Raw genomic sequence first — 17,125 nt, forward strand, 5'->3', positions numbered from 1 at the left:
GAATCTTGTGCCATCTCATACTTTCGATTAGACCTGCTCAGAGTTATTTATCTTCAATACATTATAAGTCAGGCAATTTATTTTCAAACTACCACAGAACAAACCATTTATTTTTCTGATTATCAAGGCTGAGATATTTATTTGCAAAATCAAAAATTTCCTTTCTAGACTTTAGGCATAATTGTTTGGACATGGTCATCCCCTTATCAGGACAAATGGACCCGATATTGAATCCTCCCTTTTTTCTCATATAATTTTTAAATATATCAGGTTTTGGATAAACAAATATTATTTAATTTCAAAGTATCAGAGTTGTGTTATATAAACAGTCTATACTCTCCTAAATTTAATTCATAAATTAGTTATTGTCTATCTATTAACCACAAAACTGATCTCATCCATGGAAAAATTTGAAAAGAGGGTAAATCATTTATCACTCCCATCTTATCAATCATATTACAATCATTACTGAACTCTGGAAAAAATCCAGACGACTGGCGTTACGCAAGTGTATGTCCAGCATTCAACAAAGGTGAAAACACAATCCTATAAACTATCGCCCAATATTATTGACGTGTATCTGTTGCAAATTATAAGAACATTTTAAACAGTTGACTTGACTAAACTTTATACAAGTATTCCACATCCTAAACTAAAAGGCAAATTTAAAGAGTTGCTATTGGGTTTTTTTTAATAAAATAGAATGGCCAACGATGATTCAAGTATCTTGTCTTAGGAAGGGATGAATAATACTTTGTAAAGGATCACTCTGATTCAAACAAAAAAATCTCTGAAACTGAAATTATCAAGATGTTTGATTTCTTGATTGAAAACATATTTTTTACGTTCGGAGGACGTGATTTTCAACCGACTATCGGCATTCCAATGGGAACGAATTGTGCCCCTCTTCTTGTCGACTTGTTGCTTTATTATTATGAGGCTGACTTCATACAGGAACTTCTTAGGAAGAAAAAAATAAGAAGTTAGCAATATCCCATAACTCTACTTTCCGCTATATAGATGATGTTCTTTTACTAAATAATGTAAGAGTTGGTGACTATGTCTAACGCATCTATCCCATTGAACTAAAGATTAACAGATACAGTTAAGTCGGCCTCATATCTTGACTTACATCTAGAAATTGACAATGAGGGTCGATTGAAAACAAAGCTTTACGACAAAAGAGATTACTTCATCTTTCCAATTGTGAACTTTCCATTTCTAAGTAGCAACATTCCAGCAGCACCTGCATACGATGTATATATCTTCCAATTGATAAGATATTCCCGTACTTGCATTTCCTATCATGGTTGTTGGTCACAAGGACGATATGAAATCAAGAGTTCCAAATGGTGATGTTGAAATCATCTCTTCGTAAATTTTACGGACGCCATCACGAGTTGGTTGACCGTTATGATGATGATATCGGATATTTTCCTTACGTCGTAACTTCAATCCCCTTCCCTTTTATAAATACCCACCGATTTAGATTGTTTACCGCATTTGTTATCTCATAAGCAACACGACGGGACCTTGGATTCGTGTTGTTTATTCTTTAGTTTTCTATGTTGTGTCGTGTGTACTATTGTTTGTCTGTTTTTCTTTTTCATTTTTAGCTATGACGTTGTCAGTTTATTTTCGATTTACGAGTTTGACTGTCCCTCTGGAATCTTTCGTCCCTGTTTTGTAGCTAGTAGAATAATGAAACATCTGGAAAAATAAAATACTGTATGACTTACAACATGGGTTTCGATCCTCCCGCTCCTGTGAAACTCAGCTTATAAATATCATTTATTAAAGATCTTGCAAATTCAATTGATAAAAAAAATCAAATAGACATCATAATCATGGATTTTGCAAAAGCATTTGATAAAGTTTCCGACACCACCACCTCATGTATAAAATTGGTTTCTATGGTTATCGTATAAATTGTAATGCATATAATTGGATTCAAGATTTTTTAACAAACAGAACACAAACAGTAGTCCTTGAAGGTGAAACATCAAATAACATTCCTGCAAAATCTAGGCATACCCGTAGCCAGGGGGGTTTCGGGTCCGACCCCCCCCCCCCCCCCTTGAAAACAAATAAGCACTGTTAAAGTCAATGTTCTGTTCGAATTGTGACTGTTAAAATCGAGGTTGTGAGTCCATCGAACCCCCTCTTGAACATTCCTGGCTACGGGCCTGCTAGGGTACCTGAAGCCACAATACTTGGTCCCAATTTATTCTTAATCTTTATCAACGATTTGGCAGAATATATGGAACATAATACATCAAGATTGTTTGCAGACGATAGTATTATGCAAAGGGAAATTAAAAAACCAGACGACGCATATAAATTACAGTCTGACGTAGAAGCGGCCGGTGTTGGGAGCAGGACCGGCTCATTCATATTTATCCTGATAAGTGTAATATTCTCAGTGTAACTCAAAAATGCAAACCTTTAGACTTCACTTATAAATTACACAATCACTCTCTTGAAAATTTCGACTCTACAAAATATTTAGGCCTAACTCTTCAATCAAATTTAAGTTGAATGGGACAAACATATCGATACCATGACATCAAAAGCAAATCAGTCCTTTGGATTTATTCGTAGAAACCTAAAAATAGCCTCACCAAAATGTAAAGCTCATGCATATATATTAAAGCTCTTGCCCGACCAAAATTAATAGAGTCATAACTGCTCAACTATTTTGGATCCACATCAAAAACAGCAACTTTCACAAATCGAAAAAGTCCATAGAAGAGCAGCACTTTTTTCGTGCAGTTACTAATATGATGACAGACCTAAATTGGTACCCACTCGACTTTAGGCGTTTACAACACAGACTTGTTTTATTTTACAAAATTAATCATGAAAGTGTTGCAGTCCCTACCCATACCGGCTTTTGATCCCACTAGACTATAGAACCAGACATAGCAATCCACACTCATTTAGGCAAATACAGACATCTAAAGACAGATATAAATATTCTTTTTATCCACGAACAGTTACAAATTGGAAGCACCTGCCACACCAAATAGAATCATGTAGTACAGTAGAGGGATTTAAGTGTATCAATGTTTATAGTATCAACATTTTTTTTTTTATTTCGTTATTTTTTATTTTTCTTGCAACAGTGTAAATTATAAATTTTATAGTCCACGGCTCACGCCCGGCAAATAATCTTCAATAATTTGGAATCGCTAGAAACTTTTGAAGAAGAATCTGGTAAACATGCGATTGCTTTGCAATCTCAAAACACCAAAAGGAAGTGACGTCACAAGCACTTGTCGACTTCCTTTTTAGGAAAACAACAGGATTTGAAGTGATTCACTCCTTAAAACGAATTTATTGAAATTGGTGACGATTTGACCAGAAGGAAACCGCTAGATATTTTATTCACTTATTTTTTTCAGCCGTTGGTAAGTTTAAGAATGAAAATGATAAAGTTTTGTTGTGGTTAAAAAGGGGGAGGGTGTGTTTACCTGTCACTGTCAGTGAGTGTCTAGCCAAATTATAAACATTATAATATTGATATTTCATACCGTCAAAGCACATGCACTTTTGCATCAAAGTCTTAAATTAGCAAATTTCAGAGTTAGTGATACAGGTAGGGAGATTCCTTAATTTGGAATATACTCCAGCATGGAACGAAAGTTGTAGGAATTTTTTAATATGTCTATAGCTATAGGGATGATTATATTATATATACAGGTACATGTATACTATAGACACTCAGACAGTGGTGAGTCAGTGGTGTATATTTTTACATGTGCAAAAGAATGACATTCTTTGAAGAATGATCATGTACCAATATTCAGTGACAGAATTGGACTTTTTAATTTTATTACCTTTGTACATGTTGTAAGTGTTTTAACTGTTTAATATAACAGATAATACATGATTTTGTTGCACTTGTTTGATTTACATGCAGCATGATATCATGTATTAGCTATTAATAGACCACTTTCGAGTTCATCCGTTACCGGCAAAAACTCGTCAATTATGCACGCCTTTATGACGTCATTTGCCAGATAGAGGGGCTCGCCTGTATCCCTGCACTATTTACGTTCATCAAGCGTCTTAGTGATCGTCTTTGTGCAGGATAAACTAGAAATAATGGTTGCTCTGTAGGTACTTACTGACAATTCCCTAATGACCAGTGTTGATTGTCAATTTTGAGAATTCAATTTGCCGAATAATTCGTACAATATAGAATTATAGTTTTCAAACCACTCGCTCAACATTGGAAGGAAGTGACGACGCCCCTAAACGCACAAATGACGGTGATAAAGGCGCGTATAATTGACGAGTTTTTTCCGGTGACGGATGAACTCGAAAGTGGTCTATTAATTAAAAGTGTAGACATGGTAGACAAGCCTTTTTCAACTGATTTGTATAGTTCGTTCTTATGTTGTACTGTTATACCACTGTCCCATGTTAGGGGAGGGTTGGGATCCCGCTAACATGTTTAACCCCGCCACATTATTTGTGCCTGTCCCAAGTCAGGAGCCTGTAATTCAGTGGTTGTCGTTTGTTTATGTGTTACATTTGTTTTTCGTTCATTTTTTTACATAAATAAGGCCGTTAGTTTTCTAGCTTGAATTGTTTTACATTGTCTTATCAGGGCCTTTTATAGCTGACTATATGCGGTATGGGCTTTACTCATTGTTGAAGGCCGTACAGTGACCTCTAATTGTTAATGTTTTTGTCATTTTGGTCTTTTGTGGATAGCTGTACATGTCTCATTGGCAATCATACCACATCTTCTTTTTTATATTTTTACTTATGCACATTACATTGAAAATAAAGCACACATGTAAATCATGATGCCTGGTCAGCTGGTGATATTTCATAGCTTGACCTTTTTGGTCCAAAATGGACCTACATCAGATGATCAGAGACAGAATGGTGGACAACAAATGGAAGTTTTAACAACCTTGACTGGCTATACAGCCCTCGCAAGGTGAATTAATGTTACCCAAATTTGGGCTTTAGCATGTTGTTTGCAATAGTCCTGATAATGATTCATATGCATAATTTTTTCCTGGTCTGTGTTGTGTGACACACTACTTACACTACGCTCAAATTTCACCAATGGACCCAACCATAAAAAAAATCAAGAGAAAACTCTGCTTATATGACTTATAAGTACACATTTACTAGAACATGTAAGGTTACATGTACAATGTAACTTTAAGACAAATTCAGTACAACATAAAGAATTCATTTTCAAATTTTGTTAAAATACAAGTAAAGAGTCGTTTTTTATGTGGTAGATTAGAATTAACACAATAATTTTGCCAAAGACCAAAATGGTGTCAGTCATGTCAGTCATTGATACAATTTTGTAACTTAACCTTTTAGGCAAACACAAAATTAACATAACACTTCTATTCTAGGATTTGGTATATATCTTCATAGCTAGAATGTCTTTGGACAGAGAGTTTATTTTTATTACTTTTACAATTTTTAGGTTTGATACATCTTCACAGTCAGAATGTCTTTGGACGGCCAGTTTCGTCAGCTGATTATCTCAGACCCTCAAAAGAAGGCACCCCCAGCTGTGGCACCCAAGCCAAAAGTACAAAACTCATCACCAAAGCCATTTAGACCAGGTAATATAAAACACATCACCCAAGCCATTAATGATTCAGGCCAGGTAATACAAAACTCATCACCCAAGATATTCAGGCCTGGTAATAAAAAAATAAGGAAATGTGGTATTATTACCACCAATTCCAACAAGACCAAAGGATTAGGTTGCTAACAACTGTCGATAATTGTATAAGAAAAACCTAAAACAATGTGTAAAACAACAGATATATCTCCCTTTCTTCAGGCTTGTGTACAAATTTCATGAATTTAGGCAAAACTGCTAAATCAAATTTCCCGAAATTAATGGAAATTGATACCAACAAAAATAATTCTTTATCGAAGCACAAATTACACTCATAAGACATGTAAGAGTGCCAAAGGCATGACAATTACATGTAATAACAACAATATAACATTTGACGACATTAAAATTTACATATAAAATAAAAATAAACCAAAACATCAAACACAACAAACACAACAAATGACCTCAATTGCAAGTGCCCCCTGTCCTCAGTTCCATAGACTGTTTGATAAAGGAGCCTAAAGATTTCACTTGCTGACCAGTGGTCGAATTTAGTAGTAAACAATAAAATACAATTTCTCGTTAAATTGAAGACCTGTTGGTGACCTTCTGCTGTTGTTTTTTCTATGGTCGGGTTGTTGTCTCTTTGATACATTCCCCATTTCCATTCTCATTTTTAATGTCATTCTGTTTTCAACATTTACTATGTCATTCTGTTCTTCACTAAAAAGCTTAATCTTTATATAAATATTTGTCAATCTTAATTTTGTAATTCATATACTGGAGTAATTGAGGTACAAATGTAAGATAAATATATAATTCATATTTTCACATTCTTCTTCATGTTCTTGATTAACAGAAATTGTTTTGTGGTCTTGTACATGTATATTGATTAAAAACCTTTTGACATTTTCCAGGAGGCAGTTCCTACAGACAGTTCCAGAGAACTGAAGATTTCCCTCCTCCTCCACCTCAGACTGCATATGTAGAGGAACAAAACTTCCCACCTCCACCTCCTGACACGGGGAGGGGTTATGGATACCAGGAAGTACATGACGAGTTCCCTCCGCCTCCCGAAGCATCCACAGGATACAGAGGACAAGATGTCACGTCACCAATCCACGTCGCAACCGACTACAATCAGCAGTCCACATACAACTCACAAAGTGGATCATATGGAGGGAACCAGTATTCTCCGTCTTCAGGAGGGTACCAGTCTAAACCAAGAACAGAAGTTGTTTACAGAACGGAATCTCCTGTAATCAGTCCCTACCAAGTGGACGAAAGGCAGAGAAATTATTCAGAAAATTCCCCAACCATGTATCAACCTAAAAGCAATTACGCTAACATAGAATCAATTCAATCTGCTTATAGCGATTCTTCTCCTGTTCCACAGGAACAACCAATTTACGCTAAACCTAATATACGAGGGTCATCATCAGATATGTACAATAGACCTTCCAGCAATTCTCCATCTTACATGACTGGTTCCCCAGATCAGTATCAGTACCAGATTGAGCCTTCTCCACCTGTACATGGAGGTTCTCCTAATCAGTTCTATGGCAGACAAAATAGTGGAGAAAGGTCACCCATTATCTACACTCAGCAGAACAGTGGCGGGGAAAGAACACGCCAGCTCAGTGGGGGATCAGGTGGATTCTCACCGAGATTTGTAAGTACATACTTGCTTTTATGTATTAGGGACAACATCTAAAAATTGATGTACAAATGTAGGATAAAAAACTTAAATTTAATAGTGGGGGGGGGAGGAATTCTGCAAGTTTTGTATATCCAAAATCGATTTTACATTTATCCTTATTGGTCAATCAATTTTTTCCCAAATTAAGTTGAGAGGGGGGTCAGTGAAAAAACTATATGAATTAAGTGTTTATCCTTCATTGAAATTTTGATGTTGTTCTTTATGCATGTTATGTATCACTGAAATATTCTATTGAGCAAAAATGTATTCACACCAAACTCCAAGGTATATTCAAAAATAGAACTTCCAAAAAACTGACAAAATCAAACACAAGCAATGGAAAGAATGGAAAACAATTGTCATATTGCTAACATGGGCATTTTGCAAAGAAAATGATGGGTTTGTGTTGATTTATATTTACATTAAGGTATATAATTATTTACACTCTTTAGAACTGAGTAAATACATGATATATATAGACAGATTGACCTCTGGAAGTGTTTTATCCTCTTTTTCTTGATTGATGTGTCCATTTTATGAATATTTTATGCTCCTTTAGTGTTTTATATGTTGTTTTGAAAATAAAATTAATTCTAGCACCTATTTTAGCTAACTTATTTATACGTTTATTACTACTATTATTCAGGATGAAGGTACCAGACCTGTTCCTGGGCCACAGGTACCAGCTGTCAGTATGCAGGGGACCAGTAAGAACAAAGAAGCAGAGGTTGATGCCCTCACAAGCCTCTTAATGGAAAATATGTCATCGTCAGCAGATCCAGAATTCATGGGTTTGTACACCAGAAATACTTGTAATTTCTACTTATTTCATACTGCATTTAATGTGTATTTGCAATAATAATTTCCCTGAAAACATGAAATATGAAACGATTTGAATGAAAAAAAGGGAATTTGCATATTTTTGTATTTGCCTACAAATTTAAATTAAAAAAGTGTAGATGAAGATATCAACCTAACCCCATTATGGATGTACATGCTAATTAGACAGAAACCAATCAACTTAAAAACAAAAGACATCTTTAGCTCAATATAGCATGATATTTCTAAGGGGAAAAAATAACTTAAATTCCTGACTTAGTTGTAGTGTGGAATACTGTAGACTTCATTATATTTCTACAATGTTTTTTATTGCTGGATATTTGCAGTGATTCGTTCACTAAACAACAATAAACTCTCAGCTCAAATATTAATAGCTTATGTATGCAAAAAATCCTGACATCCTATTAAACAACCAATCTGACATTTTTTTGAATTTGTTAAATTCCATAATAAAATGCACATTAGTTTCTAAACTTGCAGCCAAGATATATATGTAAAAAAAAAATTAATAACACTTTATTTCATTTACAAAAAGTGCTTTTTATATTAATCTGCATCAGGACTGTTCAATACCAACTATTTGAAAGCCTAACATGTAGTTAAACAATTTTAAGTAGAGTTACTTTCCTTACATTGTTACAAAAAAAAATGCATGCCATGTATGGTATTGTTAAACTAGCTCAATAGACTGCGTCCTTTTAAAAAAAGCGTCATCTTTACATAATCAAAGGTTAAATAAAAGTCTACAGTTTGACCTTTGAAAATCCCTATTCAAGTATCTGTATCTATTTCAGGAATTTGTTGTCGGTGCAATAGGAAAGTAATTGGTGAAACAAATGGCTGTACAGCACAGGATCAAGTTTATCATGTATCCTGTTTTACTTGTATGGAATGTGGTAAGGGTTTACGTTGTTACTAGTATGGAATGTGGTAAGGGTTGATACACTTGTATGGAATATGGTAAGGATTGTTACAATTGTATGGAATGTGGTAAGGGTTGTTTTACTTGTATGGAATGTGGTAAGGGCTGTTACACTTGTATGGAATGTGGTAAGGGTTGTTACACTTGTATGGAATGTGGTAAGGGTTGTTACACTTGTATGGAATGTGGTAAGGGTTATTTTACTTGTATGGAATGTGGTAAGGGTTGTTACACTTGTCTGGAATGTGGTAAGGGTTGTTACACTTGTATGGAATGTGGTAAGGATTGTTACAATTGTATGGAATGTGGTAAGGGTTGTTTTACTTGTATGGAATGTGGTAAGGGTTATTACACTTGTATGGAATGTGGTAAGGGTTGTTACACTTGTATGAAATGTGGTAAGGGTTGTTACAGTTGTAGGGAATGTGGTAAGGGTTGTTTTACTTGTATGAAATGTGGTAAGTATAAAAAAGATGTGGTATGATTGCCAATGAGACAACTATCCACAAAATACCAAAATGACACAAACATTAACAACTATAGGTCACCGTACAGCCTTCAACAATGAGCAAAGCCCATACCTCATAGTCAGCTATAAAAGGCCCTGATAAGACAATGTAAAACAATTCAAACAAGAACTAACGACCTTATTTATGTAAAAAAATGAACGAAAAAAACAAATATGTAACACATACATAAATAATGTGGCGGGGTTAAACATGTTAGTGGGATCCTAACCCTCCCCTAACCTGGGACAGTGGTATAACAGTACAACATAAGAACGAACTATAAAAATCAGTTGAAAAAGGCTTAACTCATCAGATAGACAAAAAATATAAGTGGACGTGGCCGGGTACTTATACATCCCCACACAAAAAGACACAATTGACAGATCTGAGAGTACTCGCAGTTATCTGACAGCTAGTTCAAAGCCACTAACAACTAATAAAAAAATCATGCCTCTAAGACTAAACAATCAATCCACAAACATCCAACATACAATGGATTTATTGTAAAAACGTCATAAACAGCCAGAGAAACCATGACCTTGTGAAATGCTAAGTTACAGGTATCGACAGATTGTAGATCCATGAAAATATATATGTATATAACATACTAGTAATATTTAGTTAGCTTTTAATCTACTGATAACAAAATCAATATTTATACCAATAAAAACAATATTCAATGATCTTATTACAGTGTTGAATAGCCTATTCAACACCTGTAACTTAGCATTTCACAAGGACATGGTTTCTCTGGCTGTTTATGACGTCTTTACACTAAATCCTATTCAGAATAGCTAACCTTTTAGAATAAGTTTATTTAAAGGAGCAACAAGTTAACATGGATCATTTCTAAATTTCCGGGCATGGTTAATAACATTTACATAAAAATGAGGATGTGCTATCCCGTTTGAAATAAGTTTTCTACAGGTACATTGTACAACCAAACTTCTTTATATCTATTGAAAAATTTAAAGGTTTTAAGTAATTTATGGTAACGATTTCCCTGGTTTAATAATTTACCAGTAATACATAGGTTGAGTTCGTTAAAATCAAAAACGTCACAACAGACATGGGCATTATGCATAGCGAACAAGTTGTACAATTTAAACACCGTAAGATGGTGCCAAAGGAACATCACCATCTAAAAATGGAAAATTAACATTAGGGAACAAAAAATCATCTCTTTTGTCGTAAATTTTAGTGTGTAGTTTCCCGTTTAAAACCGAAATATCTAAATCCAGGAAAGGACAGTTATTACCGAATACATATAAGGGTTGTTATCGTGTCTTTCAAATATTGAGTCCATACTGATTTTCATGTGTCCAGGACTTATGGACTAGCCACTAAAGCCAGCCTACTCAGAAAAAAATAAGATACATAGAAAATGAAAGTGGGAATTTCAGGTTAAAGTTTTTGGTCAAGGTAGTTTTTGATGAAGCTGAAGTCCAATCTACTTGAAACTTAATACACTTGTTGCTTATAATATGATCTTTCTAATTTTAAAGCCAAATTAGACTTTTGACCCCAATTTCACGGTCCACTAAACATAGAAAATGAAAGTGGGAATTTCAGGTTAAAGTTTTTGGTCAAGGTAGTTTTTGATGAAGCTGAAGTCCAATCAACTTGAAACTTAATACACTTGTTGCTTATGATATGATCTTTCTAATGTTAAAGCCAAATTAGACTTTTGCCCCCAATTTCACGGCCCATGGAACATGGAAAAGGATAGTGCAAGTTGGGCATCCGTGTACTTCTGACACATTCTTGTTTTCTTTTAAGTCTTTATGAATGATTGAAATTTGAATCATACTTTGATTTACAATTTTTATTTGTAGGAACCATGCTAACAGGGAAACAGTTTTACTCAATGGATACCAAACCTTACTGTGAAGCTTGTTATATTGTAAGTTAATTTCTAAAGAATTTTATATGAACTGAACACTTGTGCCAAATATAAAGGGGACACAAAGAATGTAAGTCACAAGGGTTAAATTAGGGTAGCTGTAATCCAAAAGTATGTTTTATTTGACATTGATTTCACTAGACTGAACTACAGTTGATCTTGTTTTTATGCCAATGCCTTAGCTGAGCGGAAATTAAGTTTAACCCTTGTCCATGTCCTTGTTCAAATGTCCCAAATGTTATGAAAATTATACACAATGTGTATTACAACAAAACTCATATCAAGTACAAATGTAGGCAGTGTCACTTTTACCTTTCTTAAGTTATGTTCCTTTATAACTTTATATGCAAGCAGAGACATTATCTGTGTCCCATGAACTCATTTCCCATTTAATTTTCATGAAAATTAAACGAGCCAAATTTATTTGAGATAGGTGTTTGGAACCACCTCAAATAATGACAAAACCAACACTTCAAATATCCCTGAAAATTGGTACTATTGGTGTCAACCTACTTCTGTTGTCTGTTCTATGGTCAGGTTGTTGTTTCTTTAACACATTCACCATTTCCATTCTCAATTTTACTAATGAAAACAAATGAACTGACAATTACTCACTTATATTTGCTAAAGTCATGCCTTAGAAAAAAGAACACAACTTACAAGAAGACTTGATCAGACTTACATGTAAGAAGGTTTTAGATGTACAATCCAAACATGTAGTGCTCATCTAAAATTTGAAAAAAGTAAATTTACAAAAATATTGAACTGAAAGGAAAATTCAAAACAAAAAAGTCCTTTATCAAATTGCAAAACCAAAAGCTAGAACACATATAACAGTTATATTTCTGATTTAGTACAGACATTTCCTTATGTAGAAAATGGTAGATTAAACCTGGTTTATAGCAAACTAAACCTCTTACTTGAATGACAGTCACATAGAATTCTATTTTATTGAAAACAATGTACAAGCAAAGAGAAACAGACGATGTAGGTAAAAATGTCAAATATTGATTCAGCAGTATTCAGACCTTTGCTTATCAATAATCCAGAGGACTATAGTTGTATTAACAGCAATGATAACCATACAATCATACTTTTGACCTTTTCTGTTTTCAGAATACTCTTGAGAGATGTTCCGTGTGTTCTAAACCAGTCACAGATAGGGTAGGTACCAGGATTGGTTTAGTTTTATTGAGTTGCTATTGTACAAGCTGTGTGGTATGAGTGCCAATGAGACAACTCTCCATCACAGACGCAAAGTGTAAAAAGTGAGAGAAAAAAATAATACAGAAGAAAAATATTTAACTTGCTCAAACATTGAATTCAGAAAACTGATAACAAAATTTAGATTAAGTGACCATAATTTATTAATAGAAAAGGGAAGATACCTTAAAATACCAAGAGAAGAAAGATTATTCAAAAATATGAACAAATTGAAGATGAAATTCATTTCTTTTTATATTGTAATAGAAACCATAATTATAGAGAAGTTTATTTTGATTTTTGGATAAATGAGAATATGCACTTTATAAAATTAAATGACATAGATAAAATAACATATATACTCAACCCAATTTCAAGCATTCAGGTAAATAAGCTAGGATCCTTTTTAAAACAGTCTATTAAACTGAGGACAGGGGACTCTTAAAATACTTACTTTTATTGTGTATATTAATGATCTTGTTGTTATTTTTTATTTTCATTTTGTTATGTTGTATCACAAATATAAATATGTAGTTTTATGGCAATAAAGATTTGAATTTGAATTAACTTGTTACTACACATATTACCATTTTAGCTTCTACGTGCCACAGGGAAACCGTACCATCCTGACTGTTTTGTTTGTGTAGTGTGTGGTAAAAGTCTTGATGGCATTCCTTTCACTGTTGATGCTACTAGTCAGATTCATTGCATTGAAGACTTTCACAAGTATGATTATTATTTCTGAGTACTGTAATTGATATTTGTGTGTGCTGTTATTTACATTCTTTCAATTCATACATTTTTGTTTTGGGGTTATAAAAAAAATCAGTGCCCAGTTCAAATGAATGTGTTCATTTCGAATGGGTGATATTTTGGCCGGTTTCACATGGTCGGAGAAGAAGTGAATTTAAACTTGATGTCAAATTTTCAATTTTGCATTTCTTGTGGATTATAAACAAACCCTTGGACAAACTCTTGTTTTTAGAACTGAAGATTTTCTCTATAAAAATATTTAGGTAAAACACAAAATTTGTCATTTTATATTTACTGCCCATTTAATGAACTTCTTTTAAAAATGTTTTTCCTACTTTTTGGTAATTAATCAAAGAATCTAAATATCAAGATTACCAAAAAATATATAACTTGATATAATGTTACAATAAAATTTCTATTATTCGTTAAGACAAGGGTGATTTTTCAAGTTTTCTGACAATATCTCAAAAATACTTTCAGAAGTTTTCATGAAACTTTGGTGATTTGTTTATTGACGCTAACTCCCTTTCGCTTTTTATAAATTTAAGATTTTACATTTCAGGGTTATGTTATATTTTCTTAAAAAAGGAAGGATTTTCCAGTTTTCTGACAATGCTTAGAGCAGTTATCATGAAACTTTGTAGACTGATTTGTATCTATTAAGATAACTTAGTTTTTCATGTATTTCTGATATGACATTCAGTTATTGAACTTTATTCTTTGAAAAAGGGGCTAGCGTATCATGCGGTCATGGAGCAGAGCTATTTATTTGAGTTGATGTAATTTTATGATTGTTTTCAGAAAATTTGCACCGAGATGCTGTGTGTGTCATCAGCCAATTATGCCAAAGAAGGGTCAGGAAGAAACAGTCAGGGTCGTTGCTATGGATAAAAGTTTTCATGTTGAGTGCTATAGATGTGAGGTAAGAAACAGTCAGGGTCGTTGCTATGGATAAAAGTTTTCATGTTGAGTGCTATAGATGTGAGGTAAGAAACAGTCAGGGTCGTTGCTATGGATAAAAGTTTTCATGTTGAGTGCTATAGATGTGAGGTAAGAAACAGTCAGGGTCGTTGCTATGGATAAAAGTTTTCATGTTGAGTGCTATAGATGTGAGGTAAGAAACAGTCAGGGTCGTTGCTATGGATAAAAGTTTTCATGTTGAGTGCTATAGATGTGAGGTAAGAAACAGTCAGGGTCGTTGCTATGGATAAAAGTTTTCATGTTGAGTGCTATAGATGTGAGGTAAGAAACAGTCAGGGTCGTTGCTATGGATAAAAGTTTTCATGTTGAGTGCTATAGATGTGAGGTAAGAAACAGTCAGGGTCGTTGCTATGGATAAAAGTTTTCATGTTGAGTGCTATAGATGTGAGGTAAGAAACAGTCAGGGTCGTTGCTATGGATAAAAGTTTTCATGTTGAGTGCTATAGATGTGAGGTAAGAAACAGTCAGGGTCGTTGCTATGGATAAAAGTTTTCATGTTGAGTGCTATAGATGTGAGGTAAGAAAAAGTTTAAATGTTCTATGGTATCATATTTCTTTTTGTCCTCATTCAGATACTCTAATTTTTTATGCCCCATTTATTGGCTTTATGTTTTCTGGTCTTGAATGTCTGTACGTCCGTCTGTTAGTCTGTCTGTCCCACTTCAGGTTCAAGTTTTTTCAATGTGACTTGGAAGGGTATAAGTCCCTGACAACAATGTGCAAAATGTATGCAGCATAGTCAGCTAGAAAGGCCCCAAATGAGAATTGTTATAAAATAAATTCAAACATGAAAACTAACAGCATGATTTATATTTATGCATAAAACAATGAACAAAAATCAAATATGTAGTACAGTAACAAACAACTACTGAATTGTTGGCTCCTGATTTGAAACAGGGCTGTTAACAGGCACATACAGAATAGCAGGATATAAAGCTGGCTCAGCGTGAAGGTCATGTATAAACCAGGGTAAATGTACACATTACATTACAGGATACAGGATATCTCAATGCCAGTTCTTATTACTGCGATACTCACCTTGGTAAATTTATTGCATTAATGAAAACCTCGTGATAATTTCTGAACTTACTTAATGGATTTTCTAGCTGCGTTGAAGACCCATTGGTGGCTTGATGTTTTCTGCTCTATGGTCCAGTTGTCGCTTTGACATATTCTCCTGTTGCATATTTAATTTTATTACAGTATATGACAAGCATTTTGGTTTATTAGTTTGTTCATTTGTGTGTATTGGGTTATTTATTTATGTTCCAAATTAGATTTCAAATTTAATTTACAGTTCTGTGGTTTCATATATTTTCATGGGTATCAATTTTTATTGATTGCTGAAAACTTGCATTTTTGTGGATATTTGATTTCGTGGTTTTGCCGATCTCTGTATACAAAGTCTATTGAAAAGTTGTTATTCGTTTAACATTGAATTCAAGGTTCACCTGTACCCATGAAACCCTAGAAAAATTAATATCCAACGAATAATAATGAATCCACAGTAACTAAAATGATTTTTGCAGGACTGTGGATTACAGCTTTCATCTGACGCTGAAGGACGTGGATGCTATCCACTGGATGAACATATTCTCTGTAAAAATTGTAATGCCAGAAGAATACAAGCAATGACCACAAAGATGACCACAGAACTATAATGTACCAGCTAAAGATACTGATAACAACCAAATAGTATAGTTCAGAATAAAAAGTGCAATGTACCAGAATTCAGATCTGCTTAATTTCATGTTCCATTATTTTTTTTTATAATGATCTGAAGACATCTGATTACTAAAATTGAATTTCTTTGTCATCTAATTTTTTTTGTTGAAATTTTTTATAGAAATATATGTGCTACATTATCATGTTATAAATGTCAGATGCAATTTTAGGTCAAGTGGTCTTTTGACCTTTGAACTGGAAGAGTTCAAATGCAATCAATCCATTAAAAAATTCATAGCATCTTTATAAATATTTCATTACACTGTACTAGCCTCATGCTATTGATGTATCTCATACTTCAAACTTTTGTTTCAATCTAAATTTTGATTTTGAGCAAAGATATATAGTTTTGTCATTTACATGATTTTTGATGTGACACTTGCTTTATTCATTAATACAATTTATTCGACATTTTATTTCTTTGGACAACGATGGACCACTGGTCTAAAACAACCCTTTGTCCTTATATATATATATATATATTGCAGTAGCTACTTGTGCAATACTGTCCTTTTTATACGACCGCAAATTTTGAAAAAATTTTCGTCGTATATTGCTATCACGTTGGCGTCGTCGTCTGCGGCGTCGTCGTCGTTGTCGGCGTCCGAATACTTTTAGTTTTCGCACTCTAACTTTAGTAAAAGTGAATAGAAATCAATGAAATTTTAACATAAGGTATATGACCATAAAAGGAAGGTTGGTATTGATTTTGGGAGTTTTGGTCCCAACATTTTAGGAATAAGGGGTCAAAAAGGGCCCAAATAAGCATTTTCTTGGTTTTCGCACTATAACTTTAGTTTAAGTTAATAGAAATCTATGAAATTTTGACACAAGGTTTATGACCACAAAAGAAAGGTTGGGATTGATTTTTGGAGTTTTGGTTTCAACAGTTTAGGAATTAGGGGCCAAAAAAGGGCCCAAATAAGCATTATTCTTGGTTTTCGCACAATAACTTTGGTTTAAGTAAATAGAAATCAAT

The 17,125-nt window shown here is 33.8% G+C and overlaps 1 protein-coding gene across 1 annotated transcript; it reads left to right on the forward strand.

Moving 5' to 3' along the window:
* The first annotated feature begins 3,267 nt into the window (after positions 1 to 3,267).
* Positions 3,268 to 16,857, forward strand: LOC134692869 (lipoma-preferred partner homolog). The gene is made up of 10 exons (XM_063553479.1): positions 3,268 to 3,410; positions 5,465 to 5,606; positions 6,529 to 7,283; positions 7,957 to 8,101; positions 8,945 to 9,046; positions 11,417 to 11,484; positions 12,601 to 12,648; positions 13,283 to 13,413; positions 14,242 to 14,362; positions 15,951 to 16,857. The coding sequence occupies exons 2-10, from the start codon at positions 5,489 to 5,491 to the stop codon at positions 16,080 to 16,082; spliced, it is 1,620 nt and encodes a 539-aa protein (XP_063409549.1). The 5' UTR covers positions 3,268 to 3,410; positions 5,465 to 5,488; the 3' UTR covers positions 16,083 to 16,857.
* The last annotated feature ends 268 nt before the right edge of the window (positions 16,858 to 17,125 follow it).

This window comes from Mytilus trossulus, chromosome 12 (genome assembly GCF_036588685.1).
Source record: "Mytilus trossulus isolate FHL-02 chromosome 12, PNRI_Mtr1.1.1.hap1, whole genome shotgun sequence".
In the NCBI taxonomy this organism is placed as follows: domain Eukaryota; kingdom Metazoa; phylum Mollusca; class Bivalvia; order Mytilida; family Mytilidae; genus Mytilus; species Mytilus trossulus.

Excerpts from the sequence above, each read along its gene's own strand:
- LOC134692869 (XM_063553479.1), top strand. The coding sequence starts at position 5,489 with ATGTCTTTGGACGGCCAGTTTCGTCAGCTGATTATCTCAGACCCTCAA. Across the intron at positions 8,102-8,944 it reads AGCAGATCCAGAATTCATGG|GAATTTGTTGTCGGTGCAAT; the intron begins GTTTGTACACCA and ends TATCTATTTCAG. Across the intron at positions 14,363-15,950 it reads TTGAGTGCTATAGATGTGAG|GACTGTGGATTACAGCTTTC; the intron begins GTAAGAAACAGT and ends TGATTTTTGCAG.